Here is a 14,920-nt window from a genome sequence, read left to right on the forward strand (position 1 = left end):
CACAGGTTCTTTCTTTACTGGCACAACCCAGAATACTACTTGGAAGTGCTTAGAAAAGTAATGTTTAGCACGGGAACCATGTTATAAGCACAGGAAAAATAGAGGCCACGTCATTCATTTCAGATGGCCATGGGGCTATAAACATGCCGTCACTTCCCAGCTTCCTTCTACGGCAACGGTCTGTGTATTTTTGAGTAGAAGTATACCCATTCCACGTAAAATATCATGTCACATTTTCCCACCGACACCGGATGAGTTGATCAGAGATATAGCCTGCATCCCGAACCTCTGCTGAATTTAACCAGCCATTTTTGTAGTGACCAAAGAGCCTTCCAAGGGGAATCACAACCCATAGCCAGGATTTTGCTCTAGAATTTTTTTTTTTTAATGACTCAAAGTCCTTCCTTCAAGTGCTGTCACATAAATAATACTCATTTTTCAGAGACATTCAATAAACTCCAGAGAGACTGAGAACTTGTCTAAGTAGTTATAGTTAGCTAGCCAGTAGCAGAGTGGAAGGTGGACCTCAGAGGATTTATTCTTCAGGCTTATCTCTGACAGGGGCATTTGGACACAGGAAAGCACTTGGGTTACAGGGAAGCTGGTGCTGGTTCTTTGGTGTCAACGTGGCTCCTGGGAAGACTTGGGCCAATGGATTTTCTATAGGCGAGTCAGGATCATCAGCATCCCGCTGCAAGGATGACGCCCTTCTCCGGCAAACAGAGAATGATTCAGCATGTAAAAATTTGGATCTTCTGTTAAGGAGATTTGCTAGCTAAAAAAAAACAAAACAAAAACAAAAAACAAAAAACAAAACGTTGCTCATTCATGGAGAGAGTTTAAATTCTGGGCTCATGAGCAAAACTTGAGAGAGGTCCTTCCTATATTCCAAATTAGTTTGTTCTTGGAAAGGAGCCTATGTCTTTAATTGACTTCTTGCATTCAGAATGATACTTAGCTATTTACAGTGTTCTCTTTAATGTCTGGGTTTTTTTCTTAACAAAAGGAAGGCATACTTATGCAAGAACATTGTAAGAAATACAGACTGTCAAAAACGAAGGTCCCTAGGAAACATTCCCCTTTACACACATGCACGTGCACCCACGCACATGCATACACACATACTTTTAAGTGCATGATGTGTATTATTCACAGATTTGGGGGAGTGACTAACTTGCATTTATTAATATTATTATTATGAACAAAAAAGATTAGACTATATATAGAGCTTTACATTTACTATACCTTGAAAGTCAATTAATGTTGATATATGCAGTTCTCCCAAAATCGCTATAATTGCTTTATAGATTTTCCTTGTATTATTGATAAGCCACAATCTATTTATTCATTTATTTATTTAAGTTTATTTATTTTGAGAGAGAGAGAGAGAGAGAGAGAGCAAGCATAAGCAGGGAGGGGCAGAGAAAGGGAGAGAGAGAATCCCAAGCAGGCTCCACGCTGACAGTGTGGAGCCGGACACAGGGCTGGATCCCAAGAGCCGTGAGATCATTACCTGAGTGGAAATCAAGAGTCAGATGCTAGGGGGCGCCTGGTTGTCTCTGTAGGTTGCGCAACCGACTTGGGCTCAGGTCATGATCTCATGGTTTGTGGGTTCAAGCCCCGTGTCAGGCTCTGTGCTGACAGCTCAGAGCCTGGAGCCTGCTTTGGATTCTGTGTCTCCCTCTCTCTCTGCCTCTCCCCTGCTGGTGCTGTCTCTCAAAAATAAATAAATGTAAAAAAAAAAAAAAAAAAAAAAAAAAAAGAGTCAGATGCTTAACCGACTGAGCCACTCAGGCGCCCCTGGTGTGCCATAATTCATTTTCAAGTTTTCTCTCTTTCATTTGACCAGGAAAGGAAATCCCCTGTTGCCATTCTAACCTGAGGGATTGCATCAGGACTGGCTTCAGCCAACTTGAGTCTCATTCCCTTATCAGTGATAGGTCCTAATTGGTGATCCTCAAGGAGAAATCCTGTGGGGGTAGGGAAAGGTTCTGAGAAAAGGGCCTTTGATAATAAAAAGAGACTGGGAGAGGAAATGCCTTTCGTCTTTCCTGGGCATAACTTGTCTCCAGCCCAGGCAGGAGGCATCACTGACACACTGAAGATGACAAAGCAGAAAGGTGAAAAGCCCCTGAGTCTCTAAAGAGATCACTAAGCTGCTGAATCACCCAGCGCTGGGCTCACCTGAAATGCAGACCTCTTGCTTGGTGTGATGATAAACCTCCTACTGTTTAAGCTGGTTCTGTTAAGCCAAATGTTACTTACAGCTAAAAGCATCCTAACTGATGATTTTATACTTGGCCCTTTTTGATGTCTGTAAGTTTTATAAATAATGTAGCAATAACCATTTCCAAAGGAGAAGAAAGTACTTTTAGATGTGAATGAATAAACCAACAAACAAATATTTGGCAGGAATATAACTCAGTTATTAACATTCACTGGGGCGCCTGGGTGGCTCAGTCGGTTAAGCCACTGACTTCGGCTCAGGTCATGATCTCGCGGTCCGCAGGTTCGAGCCCCGCGTCGGGCTCTGTGCTGACAGCTCAGAGCCTGGAGCCTGTTTCGAATTCTGTGTCTCCCTCTCTCTCTGACCCTCCCCCGTTCATGCTCTGTCTCTCTCTGTCTCAAAAATAAATAAACGTTAAAAAAAATTAAAAACAAAAACAAAAACATGCACTTGATTGGCTATGGGTCAGCTAGACATGGGTAACAAAAAGGAAATAATGACACAGGGTCCCTGGTCTCAAGGGTAGCACATCTAGCAGAGATAGTAATATATACAAGTAATTCTAGTGCACTGTAACTGTGCCAGAAACTTAGGAATATGAGAGTTCAGAGGGTAGTCAGAAAAAGCTTCACAGAGGACACAGTATCTGAACAGAGTTTTGAAGGATGAATAAAAGGCTGTTTGGAATTACGTCCCAAGTTGAAAAATACCGAAGTATTCAAAGCCTACGAATACTATGAGTCAGCAAATGTACAGCCTCAGACAAGACCTGAGCACTAAAAGCCATTTTGCATCTTCACTTTTGCACTTGTGGCTGAGAAGAGGAAAAGCAGCCCTCAGTAGGGACCTACAGGAGACCTGTCCTGGTGATGGGGACACGCCTGTCCCTTCCATGGGTGTTACCTTTGGAAATCCCCCACCCGCACAGTAATAAGAGCTGCCAGCCTGCACAGGGTGAGGTAGCACTGACATCACCAGATATGAGCTGGAAACGGTGAAGTGCACCATACCCCCAGGAGACAAAAGCGGTCTGCTTCCCCCACACAACAGCCTCCATATGACAGGATAACCTCAGGCTGACAGGACCTAGCCTGGGCCTGACCCACCACCGGTGGGTCACCCAAGGCAGCCCCAGTGACTACTTGGACCCGGTGGCAAAGGCAAAAAGCCCAGAGAGAAGCGACCTGGAAAACTTGGTTACTGCCATCTGATGCTCTTGTGTTTGTGCCACAGGTCAGATTCCGGTAGGAGGCCAGTCCCTTAATGGCTTCCGGTTCCTCCTAGAATAATGCTCATCCTTACCACTAGCTGCGCACAGTCTTCTTGTCCAGGATTTTAAAGGCTGTGGTAATGTGACATGCAAGCAAAAGGCCACAGGGACAGCTCCATGCTGGCTCCATAACCTCATCTATTCCTCCGGACACGAAAGAACTGTCATAATTGCACTCACAATCAAAGTGAATGTCGAGAAAAGGCATTAACAGCCAGGAGTCCTCACATTCTGTATAGGCAAGTGTGAATAAGTAATTCATGGTCTTTCTGTGCTGCATCAATGAATTAGAGGATTTGGATTTTTTTATTATGTCAATGCGTTTGGTCTAAAGCATGCTGGGTATTTGCATATGCACCAAGGGACTTCTTGAACCACCGCCCCCCCCCCATGCAGTCATCTTCCCTGTCATCTCCCTAGAAGCTGTACATTCTCTACAATCTCAGAAGAAACTAGGTCTCTTGGCATGTTGTGGGAACACAGCTATTGAAATAAATGGAACATGGCAAGTGTACAGGGCCAGCAACAGGAGCCACTGCTTTTTTTTTTTTTTTTTTTTTTTTTTTTGGGTGAGGAATGGTGACGCCAAAAAAAGAAAGGGAAGAAATCCCCTGTAACATTAGATAGACTGTAAGAAACTGTTCTGAATTTGGGCCAAAAAATCAAGATTAGCAGTCACACTGAAGTGTTTTTGTATTGCATTTTTGGCCTCAGTAACAGAAATTCATTCATTGACCTATATCTGCACACACACTTATATCTGTCTGTTGCACACACACACACACACAGCCTTGTGGTTTATAATTCCTGTTTTGTTATAGGTCAGGTGTCGTGGTGGGTCCCGGAGGGTACAGTTCACTAAGGACTTGCATTTACGAATCACGGGATCAAGAAGAGTGTCCTCATTCCTCAAGGGCTGCTACTGACACCTGTCTCTGCTACTTTGCTCCTCTGGTTTTCCTGCGACCTGCATGCAAGGGAATCGGGGCTAGGCTGCTACACACGCCTGATTCCCAGAATGGAGGGAGGGCAAGCCCACTCCAGCCCAGCTTCCCTGGAGAACCATGGAAAAGGGGCATTATTTTAAACTTATGATATTCATTCTCTGCAAAGGGAAATCCACGAGGTATACTCACACAGGGGCCCAATTTTATTCTTCAACTATCAAACTCCACTTGGAGTCCTGTGGTATTAAACCATTACTTAGCGCTTTCACGTACCCTATATCATCTAAGACATGGATGACTGCAAGACACAACATCATTTTACATACCTCTAAGAAAAACCCAGCCAATTATGGCCAACTATGTCACAGTTGCATGGTTGCAGTAAAATGTATCTTGATTACAGAGCTGTTAAAGGGTAAAAATATGTACATTCTAGAATCGATGATATCCAAGGGCTTGTCTAACTAGCCTTAGTTCTAGTGTAGTGTGTGAGTTCTCAGTGGGCAGGAACACATCTTTCTTCAAGATTTGTTTAAATGTTTATTTATTTGAGAGAGAGAGAGGGAGAGTGGGGGCAGGTCAAAGAGAGAAGGGGAGAGAGGATCTGAAGTAGGCTCTGTGCTGACAGCAGACAGCACGACGCGGGGCTCAAACTCAAGAACTGCAAGATCATGACCTGAGCCAGAGTCAGATGCTTAACTGACTGAGCCACCCACGTGCCCCAACAGGAACACATCTTATAGTCCTTCTCTACTTTGCTGTGTCTAGCACAGTGTCATGCACATAGAAAGTGCACAATAAACTTGATAATAAATGAATGATGATAATGAATGAATGAATGAATGAATGAATTGACTAGCTGAGACAAATTCTATGTCCCCCTTACAGCATTCAGTCAGCCCACTTGAATAGAGGTAAGAAGGTCCAGATTGGGTCTGCTTCTTCCTATTACACCCAACTTTGGAAACAGTCAGACTCAACGAGCAGACGTGGAGGGGGAGCCTTTAGCACTTACAGCACTTACTCAAGATCCGATCACCTTAAGCCCTGGTCAAGGAGCTGCTGGCCAGACACGCTGTGACGCCAGGCTCCTTGGGGACCTATTTATGTTTCTCCTGAAAACCGGTGTGTAATATCAAACTTCTGAAAATAAAATCACAGTTTAAGTGGACTATGGGAGCTGGCTATTTAGAGGAGCCTGCTGGCAAGTTCTCTCTTGTAAAGTCAATAACCAGCCCAGATTTATCTATTTTATGACTTTGTATTTTTCTGTATCGCGTTCCCGTAGAGCAAGGCACACCCTTATATTGAGTTTCCCCACAGTAGAGTCTTTGTGCTGGGTCAGTAGCTTGAAGCGTTTTTGCTACAACGGGCCTCTTTCCCTTGAGGGTTCCTGGTCTGCTCAGGCGGTCCCAGTTAGACCAATCCCCTCCCCCAGAGGCCAGGGCTTCGCTGCAGTGGATGGAGCAAATGGAAATCACATTTTCCTTTGTTTTGTTTACTTTAGAATTAAGTTACTTCTGACCAGAGAGTTGCATTCCAACTTTAGAGACATGGGTCACAATGATAACACAGGCATGAACCCTGCACAGAACACAGCACATGTGAGCATGCCACATGTGTGCGGAGGGAGAGGAATGGGCTTCATACCTTCGACCCCTGTGTACTAAGCATCTGAGACATTCCAGGTTCTGTGTTACTTCTTTCGGGGAACAAAGAGATGAACAAGACACAGCCCCTGGCCTCACGGTCTAGTTACAGTAAGCTGTGCTGAAAAACAATGCAGGTGTGAGGCTGCCTCAGCCTCAGAGAGTTGGAGAAGGTTTTACGTGGAGTACAATCTGGAAGTCAGGTCTTGGTAGAAAAGGGGAAGGGAAAAAAAAAATTAAAAAAAAAAAAACAAGAAAAGGGGAAGGGAGAAAGGGCAAGCTGAGTAGTGAGAACAGCATGTGCAAAGGCACGGTGTGCAAGACCGTGGGAACCCAAGAAACTGTCGGTCAGAGGGCACTCTGCAAGTATCTCCTTTTATTCCCATCCAAAGCCGGTGACACTAAGGTGAAAGACATCCCTGGACTGGATCCATAATCGCAAGGCCTCCAGGCAATCCTAAACTTGACTTCCCACATCTCCTGTTTCCCACAGACCTATGAACCTCTAGTCCTGGTGCTGTTGGTGCCACAGGACCCACAGGACCCAACGATGGGAAATCGGACCCACATTCTTGAAAAGATCTTCTCCTCTATAGTTTTGTAGGCTAAACGGTGGGAGAAGCAGGAGAGAGCCAGTTAGGTTCTTCAATGGTGGTTCTGGAACGAGGCTGTACTACCCAGTCAGAAATGCCAGATGGCTTCCTTATACTTGCTTAGTTCTCTTCACTTGTACATCCTAAACTGTCACATGCTTGCGAAATCTGCAGGCTCATATTTGCCTGACCTGCTCCTCTGAGTCTCCCCCCAGGGTGTGATAAATAATCCCCGGAAAACACAAGTTCTCATAATCCCTTCAAAGTGGTGAGAGACATCAGAGGCAGCGGCTATGGGTTTCTGAGGCTTGAATTCTCACATTCCTAATCTCTGGGCACAGTCTCCTGTCATCGCTGGCGGACAATTCTCCCCCTCCTTAATGGTGGGCATGTACCATCTGTTTTACTTAATACTATTCAGTCAGACTAAAAATGACAGAACTCCAGAGGTGAACTGGGGGACCCTACACTTGGGAGCGACTTGGAGGTTCCTGGCTCCACCTACCCCCAGAACCCTTTCCCCACATCCTTGGCAAGGAGTGACCCATGCTTTTCTCACTCACAGAGGTGGTATCCACTCTGCCTCCTTCTGTAGTTCATGCTCCAGAAGTGTGAGCTGTTCTTCTGAATACTAATGTGAAATCCTTCTCCCTATAACTTTTAGTAACGGTTAATGGTTGTCCTCCTGGCAGTCCTCGGAATGAATGTGGTCCTCTTCTACATGTCATATTTAGGTCCTCTCAATTATGTGCTCCATCCCTACCTGCATTCCCAGCCTTTCTTTTCTTCTATTTGTTCCTTTGTTTGTTTTTTGTTTTTCCCTTAAACATTTACAGTGGGTACAATTATTCCTCACATGGTCTAGTCTTCGGGTCTTCATTCTCTAGTTGCTTGCTTCCAGATACACTTGAGTTTGTCAAGATTCCTCTAAAAAGGGGATATTGGTGGATTCACAGAGCCTTCTAGATCTCTCCTGAGTGCCAAGGCCAGGAAGCCTATCAGCTCCCTTCAGGAATCTAAGTGCACTTTTATTCACAAATCCACTTTCCCTACTAAATAGTGAGCACTTCTTCCCTAGCCTTTCCAGCCCCCAGCACAAGTGCAGACAAGTTTCAGAATCCAAGAGACAACATGAAATAGGAGAATTGGGTCTTCACTTGCTTAGTATCCCCACACACCAGCGCAGAGCCTGGTAACCAGGCTGTAATAACTGTATGGTCCATCAGCCGATTCACTGGTTTAATGAAAGCAGGCTAAGTTTGCATTTAATTTCTAGGCAGTATGTCAACACTTATTAATATAATAATTTTTAACTGACATCTTAAGGTCTCTTCAGATGACCTTCTGTAAGGATAACCCACCACTTCTACTTGTGTTACTGCCTTTCCTTAATGTAAATTTAGGCTTTGGCATTTGCATAACCCTTCCAAAATTTGATGGCTTAAAACAACAAGGACTTATTATTTGTCACAATTTTGTTTGTTGGCTAGGTGTAGCTGGGTGGTTATTCATGCAGTGACTCACTGAGCCAGGAGCTTGGGTGGGGGCTGAAACGTCCAAGATGGGCTCTCATCTTGTGGCTTCCCCATTGTTCAGTTGTTTAGACTGAGCTTCCTTACAGTCAAACAGTTGGCTTCTAAGAGGAGATGTTCCAAGAGGATGGTCCTGATGTGCAAGCACCTATTAAGCCCACTAGTACTTCAGACTCACTAATGTCGCACTGGCCAAAACAAGTCACATGGTCAAACCCAGAGTCAATGTGGGAGAGAACTGCACTCCTTGGGTACCAGGAGGTGATTCACTGGGGGCCACCAGTGAATCCGTAGTCTTACAGTCTATTATATTTATCCTTATTAAGTTTCATTGTTACACTTTTGAGAGGGAGTTCTTTTTTTTTCATGGCTTTACAAATTCGGACTTTTTCTGGATACAGGCAATGAGGAGGAGGAGGAAGAGGAGGACACATCATTTATTGTCTATTGTGTGCCAGGTTATTCTTTACAAATTTATGATTCCCGAAAAACAGCCCAAGGACAGAATTATTATTTTCATTTTAGAGATAAGGAAAATGAGGTTCAGAGAATCTCAATAACTTCCTCAAGGTTTCACATTTAATTGAAGATAAAATTTCAAGGTAGGTTTCTAATTCCGAAGCATGTGTTTTCTTTTGTTGTTGTTGTTGCCGTTTTTGTTTTTTTTTTTTTTTACCACTGTACGATGCTGTTTCTCAAAGTCTGCACTTTTGACTCAGTGAAATATATAATTCCCTGCAAAAAACGATTTTCAAATTCTAATAAAGAACCCAAGAAGTCAGAAAATGCAAAATAACTTTTCTTTCTCTAGAGTTCCTTAAATGTTTAAATCTCATTTTGTCCCAGAGTATTTCGGTGTCTACACACACACACATATTCCCCTGAGAATTGAAGGAGCCCTAAAGTGCCGATCATACGGTAAGGCTGGGATGTTTAAATATCTGAATGAAGGTTTTGATAAGATTCTATATACATGGTTATAAGGCAGGGTTCCTACACAAGAAAGCTGAGATTGAACTTGAAGTCAATCTTAACCCCATCCATACTGTCTGAACTGGCCTCCAAGTAGAGAACTATGCTTTTTTCTTTATCTACTCTGGTAAATTATTAAAGGGCTCTTCTGCCCAAGGGGAGATCATTAACTACCTGGGAGGTTGTGGAAGGCATCTGGCAGGTGCAGCAAGGAGAACCAGGGCAGCTCCAGTGAGGATGCAGAGGTGGGCTTCCTGAGGCAGCTTCCACTGGTCAGCCAGAATGAGGGAAAGACCACCATGGGGGCAGGAGGAGATGGGGATGGGCCAGTGGGCAAGAAAGGAGGCAAGAATGGGATGGGGAAGAGGACCTCCCTTGTCTAGCTTGCAAATGGATTTTAAACTCATTAGGTAATAAAGATCCCATTTGCTTGATTGAAAATGTGCCATATGTACCTGCATTTGCCCACGCTTTTTCCTTCCTCTCATGGAGAGTGCAACTATGAGGTGACAGCCTCGTTAATTGCAAAAATAGAGGCTGGGGCAAGTGCCAGATTGGTCACTGGAGAAATGTTTACGTAGATGACACAGAAGAGCAGAAGTGGCTGGGAATCATAGGACCTCAGCTAACCTCTTTACCAGCCCAATCTCCTCATGTCACAGCTGAGGTGAGACTTCTAAGACAGGGCTTTTCCCTTGGCATTGGTGCTGTTGCCAATCTCCGTAGGTTTAATGAATGTTGTGGGGAAACAGTTGAAAGCACTTCTCCCAAGGAATCAGGGACTAGAGCATCTAAATCTTGGCCTTTAGGCCAAGGACTCACAGCCTACTTAGTTTGATGCTCTCATTCCATCCTTCAATGACTGGTCCTCTTGGAAAGGGGTGCAGCTGTTAAGGGAATTCTCGTGCCTGTGATCTACTCTCTCAGCTTTTCCATCCACAGGATGGGCTCCAGGTACAACCTTTTTACTCCTTTCCTGCTCAAAAGATCTTGGAAGGCTCATCTTGAGTCATTCTCCACAACTCACTTGTGTGGTATCACTTGTGCAGCTTCTGGATGCTCTGTTCCCCCGAAACGTGCACACGAAGAAATGACCCGTCTTTTTAAAATTTTGTTTATTTAAGTTTATTTATTCATTTTGAGAGGGACAGAGAGAGTGTGCAAGTGGGGGAGGGGCACAGAGGATCCAAAGCAGGCTTATACTGATAGCAGAGAGCTGGACACAGGGCTCGAACCCACAAACCATGAGATCATGACCTGAGTCAAAGTCAGAAGCTTAACCAACTGAGCCACCCAGACACCCCCAAATCACCTTTTTTTTAATTTAGTGGATGATAGTTTGTACACCATACTAACTAGGGGGTTAAACTTGGTATGGAAAGGGATGGAAGGGAAAGATTTGTCCATGATTATTGTGCATATTTCCCACTGAGAACAAAATCAGGGGTTAAAGGTCCCTGCACTTTGGGAAGTGACCATCTGTGGGAGAGGTAGATCAAAACAAATCGTTTTAATTCATGAGGAATGTGAGGTGTGAAAGGTCACACTGCATGGTCAAGGCCAGAGATGGGACTAGAACCCACATCTCCCACCTCCCAGGACAGGACTTTTTCCTCAACCGTGGAGCTGCCACCAAGCTCAGTATGTGTGACTATGTATAGGGTAGACATGTTGAAAGCCATTTCCTCTAGGCACCAGGAGTTCGGGGCTGAGAGGTACACACAAAGCCCTGTGGAGCCAGACCGCACAGCCTCTACTTCTGCCTGGAGCAGTCAGAGGAGGCAACACATCAGCCTAGCCTCTGAGGACAAGCTGACAAGAGCTTAGGGAAAGGCATGCCAGGCAGAGGGAACAGCCTGGGCAAAAGCGAGGAGGTGCTCTGGACAGCCTTGGGCTGCTCTGGCTAATGATCTTCAGACCCACACAGTGCAGATAGGAACCAGGTGCACAGTGTCTCCCCTCACGTTCTACCATGTGGGAGGGCCTCCCAAGGATGTCCAGAGAGCTCTGCCTCAGGTTCTTATTGTCTGAGGTCACTGAGCCTCCTGAAAGTATTTTAGGAATGTGGAGGCCTGACTCACTCTCTTCCTTGAGTTCACAGTCTGAAGTTCATAAAATCGCTTTCCCCTTTAGTCATTCTTATTCAAACATCAGCCCACATGCTTCACAGATGGAGCTGGCAGGAAGAATACGGGGACAGATTTTTTGCCCAGGATGTGAAAGGAGATCAAGGGAAGATCATTCATCAAGGGCCAAGCCCCTTTGGCAGGGGCCATCTAAATGCACAGAGATGCCTGCTTTGTCAGAAAGTAAAGATCCTGAGCAGAAAGGAAGCCATGGGTGCTTTTGTCTCTGTGCCTCGGTTTCCTCATCTGTAAACAGGGACAATAACCACACCTACTTCAGAGAGTCATGATGAAGGGTTAGATGAATTAATCCACGTAAAGTACTTAGAACACTGCCAACACACAATAGGCACTTGATAAATACCAGTTTATTATTGCTACTATTGCTCATGGTAGGCAAAGAGTGAGTTTTCTAAACAAGGTGATGGGGGACAGAGGAAGTCTTCCTGGAATAGGACTGTATGAGCTAAACCTGAAAGGAAGGCGTCTTCTCCAGTGTATAGAGTTGTCTGGATGAAGAGGACTTGGGACATGATAGACATACAGTGGAAGGGCAGTGCCAAGACTTGGAAGAGAAGGAACTCAAGTGTTGCACCTGGCCAGATGCCAAAGACAAAGTTTCAACTACAGTACTTCTCCAGGATGGAAACGGGTATCAAAATGCGCTGAGAATAAACAGCGGACAGAGAAGAGACATCTAGAGCATGAGCATTTGGGCATACAAATAGTCCTGTGCCAAGTTCCAAATTGGTTGTCCACCTTATTTTTCCCGCTGCCATGTAGGCAATGAAATTTATCAGCAAGGCAAGCCAAGCACAGATCAGATGCTCTGTTTTCCTCTTTTCTGATTCCAGTTCCATCTAGAGGACTGAAAACGTCAGGAGACTTCCAGATAAAAACTCCCACCAACACTGCCTGGGAGCTGGAACACATCACCAGTTGCCTTGATTCAAAGAGTTGAGTCCAAGCAGTCTTTCCATTGCTGGAATTCTGTTTGCACCAGGTGAACCTCTTTCTATCTTTCAGAACACTCTTCAGGGAAACGCTCACTCTCACTTTTTTTTTTTAAGTTTATTTTTATTTATTTTCAGAGGGAGAGAGAGAGAGAAAGCGAAGGGGGGGGGGCAGGGAGAGAGGGAGACAGAATTCCAGGCATGCTCTGTGCTATCAGCACAGAGCCCGACTCGAGGTTCAAACTCATGAACTGTGAGATCATGACCTGAGCTGAAGTCAAGAGTCTCATGCATAACTGACTGAACCACCCAGGCACCCCAGGGAACTCTCACTCCTGCCCAACTTCAATAAGGCACTGGGCCCCCGAGTGAGCCACAGGGAAGGAAAGCACTCAGCCCTGTGAGACCTTGAGGATGTCTGGCCAGCACGGTGCTTGATTTCTTCCTTCTACTTCAGCCTGTCAGTCCTCCTCTTTGCCTCTCCTCTTCCACCCAGTTGGAAAAGGCAGGCACCTGCCTCCGTGTGAGTCTGTCACTGCTGTGACCACAAGGTAAGAATCCTCCATGAATTTGGAAGCCTTTTTTTTTTTTTAAGTAAAAATACTCCCAATGGAAGAGATGATTCAAGGATTTCACTGAAAGGCACTGAAGAATAGTATTCCCTGTTCAAAGAAAAAGATGGCTGAATAGATAAGAGAAGGCCACGTCTGCCCTATTTTCAGACCAATGAGCAGATACAAATTACATGACTCTCTCATTTCATGAAAAGAAACTGGAGAGTTGAGACGAGGTGATTCTTGAAAGAAGAAAGGTTATTAGATTCCTTACTATTAATCATTAAAATTTCTTAATTTTTTATTAACCAGCTTTAAAAAAATAATAAAATACATGCTTATGGCAAATAATTCAGTGTAGAAGGAAATGAGGTGAAAAGTACAATTCCTTTTCTCCACTCCACACCCTCCTCCCCATACCTTCCTGAGACCCACTCCTCAGCAGAAACCACTCTTAACAGTTTAATCCCCATTTTTCCAGAATTTTCTATGTGCATTCCAATCTCCTCTCATACTACTTTCCACCTTATACAAGAGGCCTTCAAACTTGGGATCTTGTGATAGTCTACTTCCCCCTTGTCAGTTAAGCTCTTCTAGTCTTTGGAAAGCTGGCTCCTTCAGTATTCTGCTAATGTCTGCTCAGAATTGTCACCTACCCAGAGAGATTTCCTGTGACCTCTCTAGTTAAACAGGAATCCTGTCACCACCACCATCCTGCCCCAACAGTCTATGCTCACCACTGTCTACCCAACCCTTAGCACAATGAAGGTATTTGAAAGATATGTGATGGATGCAAGCAGGCACGTTAGGGGCACCTGTGTGCAAACGTACAGGTTGTTCCCCAAAATATAAACGGGATGGTAGGCATAACACAGAGAATCCTGCCACAAATGATGATGATGATAATAATAACATTTCTTAAGCACTTATGTCGCAAGGACTATTCTAAGCTTTTTACATGTATTCTTTCACGTGGTTCTTACAACCACCCCATAAGATAGGCACTAATGCTATCTCAGAATAGGAAACTAAGAGATGGAGTCACAGGGAGGTAACTTCTTAAGGTCACACAGCTTGCAAATGACTGAGTCAGCACATATAAATTTACCGTCATTTAACAATGACTGTTTAGCCTTAATTAATATATTTTTCAATTTTAATACACACAACATAGAATTTACCGTTTTGGCCATTTTAAAAAGGTCTATTTATTTATTTTGAAAGTAAGAGAGAGCACCAGTGGGGGAGGGGCAGAGAGGGGGAGAGACAGAGAATCCCAAGCAGGCTCCATGCTGACAGCGCAGGGCCCGACTCGGGGCTCGATCCCATGAACCGTAAGATCATGACCTGAGCCAAAACCAACACTCAGATGCTTAACCGACTGAGCCACCCAAGTGCCCCCAGTCATTTTTAAGTATACAGTTCAGTTGCATTAAGTACATTCACCTTCTTGTGCAACCGCCACCACCATCCATCTCCAGAACTTTTTTTCATCTTCCCAAACCGAAACTCTGGACCCATTAAACAAAAACTCTTCATCCCCTCCTCCTTCCAGCCCCTGGCAACCACCATTCTATTTTCTGTCTCTATGAATTGGATTACTCTAAAGTTCCTCATTTCAGTGAAATCATACAGCACGTGTAACTTCTGTGGCTTATTTCACTTAGCATAATGGCTTCTTTAATTAATATTTTAATGAGTAATTTTCAACTCTATTTTAATGTTATACTCATACTCATTGTGTACAACAAGGCACAAAAAGACATGGAGTAAAAAGCAAATTCTCCTCCTACGTCTGTCTCCAGGCACCACAGGGCAGCCGCTCTTCCCAGTATCCTTCCAAACACAATTATGCCTACATGCATTTTGTACACCATGAACAGCATATTCTACATATTGCTGTTTTGCGTATTTCCCACTTAACTATATACCTTAGAGATAGTTTCACGTCACTGTACATAGACATGTTTCTTAGTAAATTCTGTTTATTGAAATATAATGTACATACACAAAAGTGTATATACTGTAAGCTTACAGCTGGATAAATTTTTACAAACTGAGCACACCTGGATAACTAGCACCCTGATCAAGAAATGG

The 14,920-nt window shown here is 44.2% G+C and overlaps 1 protein-coding gene across 1 annotated transcript in view; it reads right to left on the bottom strand.

The window, feature by feature from the left end:
• Positions 1–374: 374 nt before the first annotated feature.
• Positions 375–14,920, bottom strand: part of ZNHIT6 (zinc finger HIT-type containing 6) — a 104,951-nt gene continuing 90,405 nt past the window's right edge. The window contains exon 10 of the mRNA XM_015536216.2: positions 375–775. Coding sequence (XP_015391702.2) covers positions 759–775 — 17 coding nt within the window. The 3' untranslated portion in view covers positions 375–758. The remainder of the gene's footprint in view (positions 776–14,920) is intronic.

This window comes from Panthera tigris, chromosome C1, assembly GCF_018350195.1.
Source record: "Panthera tigris isolate Pti1 chromosome C1, P.tigris_Pti1_mat1.1, whole genome shotgun sequence".
In the NCBI taxonomy this organism is placed as follows: Eukaryota; Metazoa; Chordata; class Mammalia; order Carnivora; family Felidae; genus Panthera; species Panthera tigris.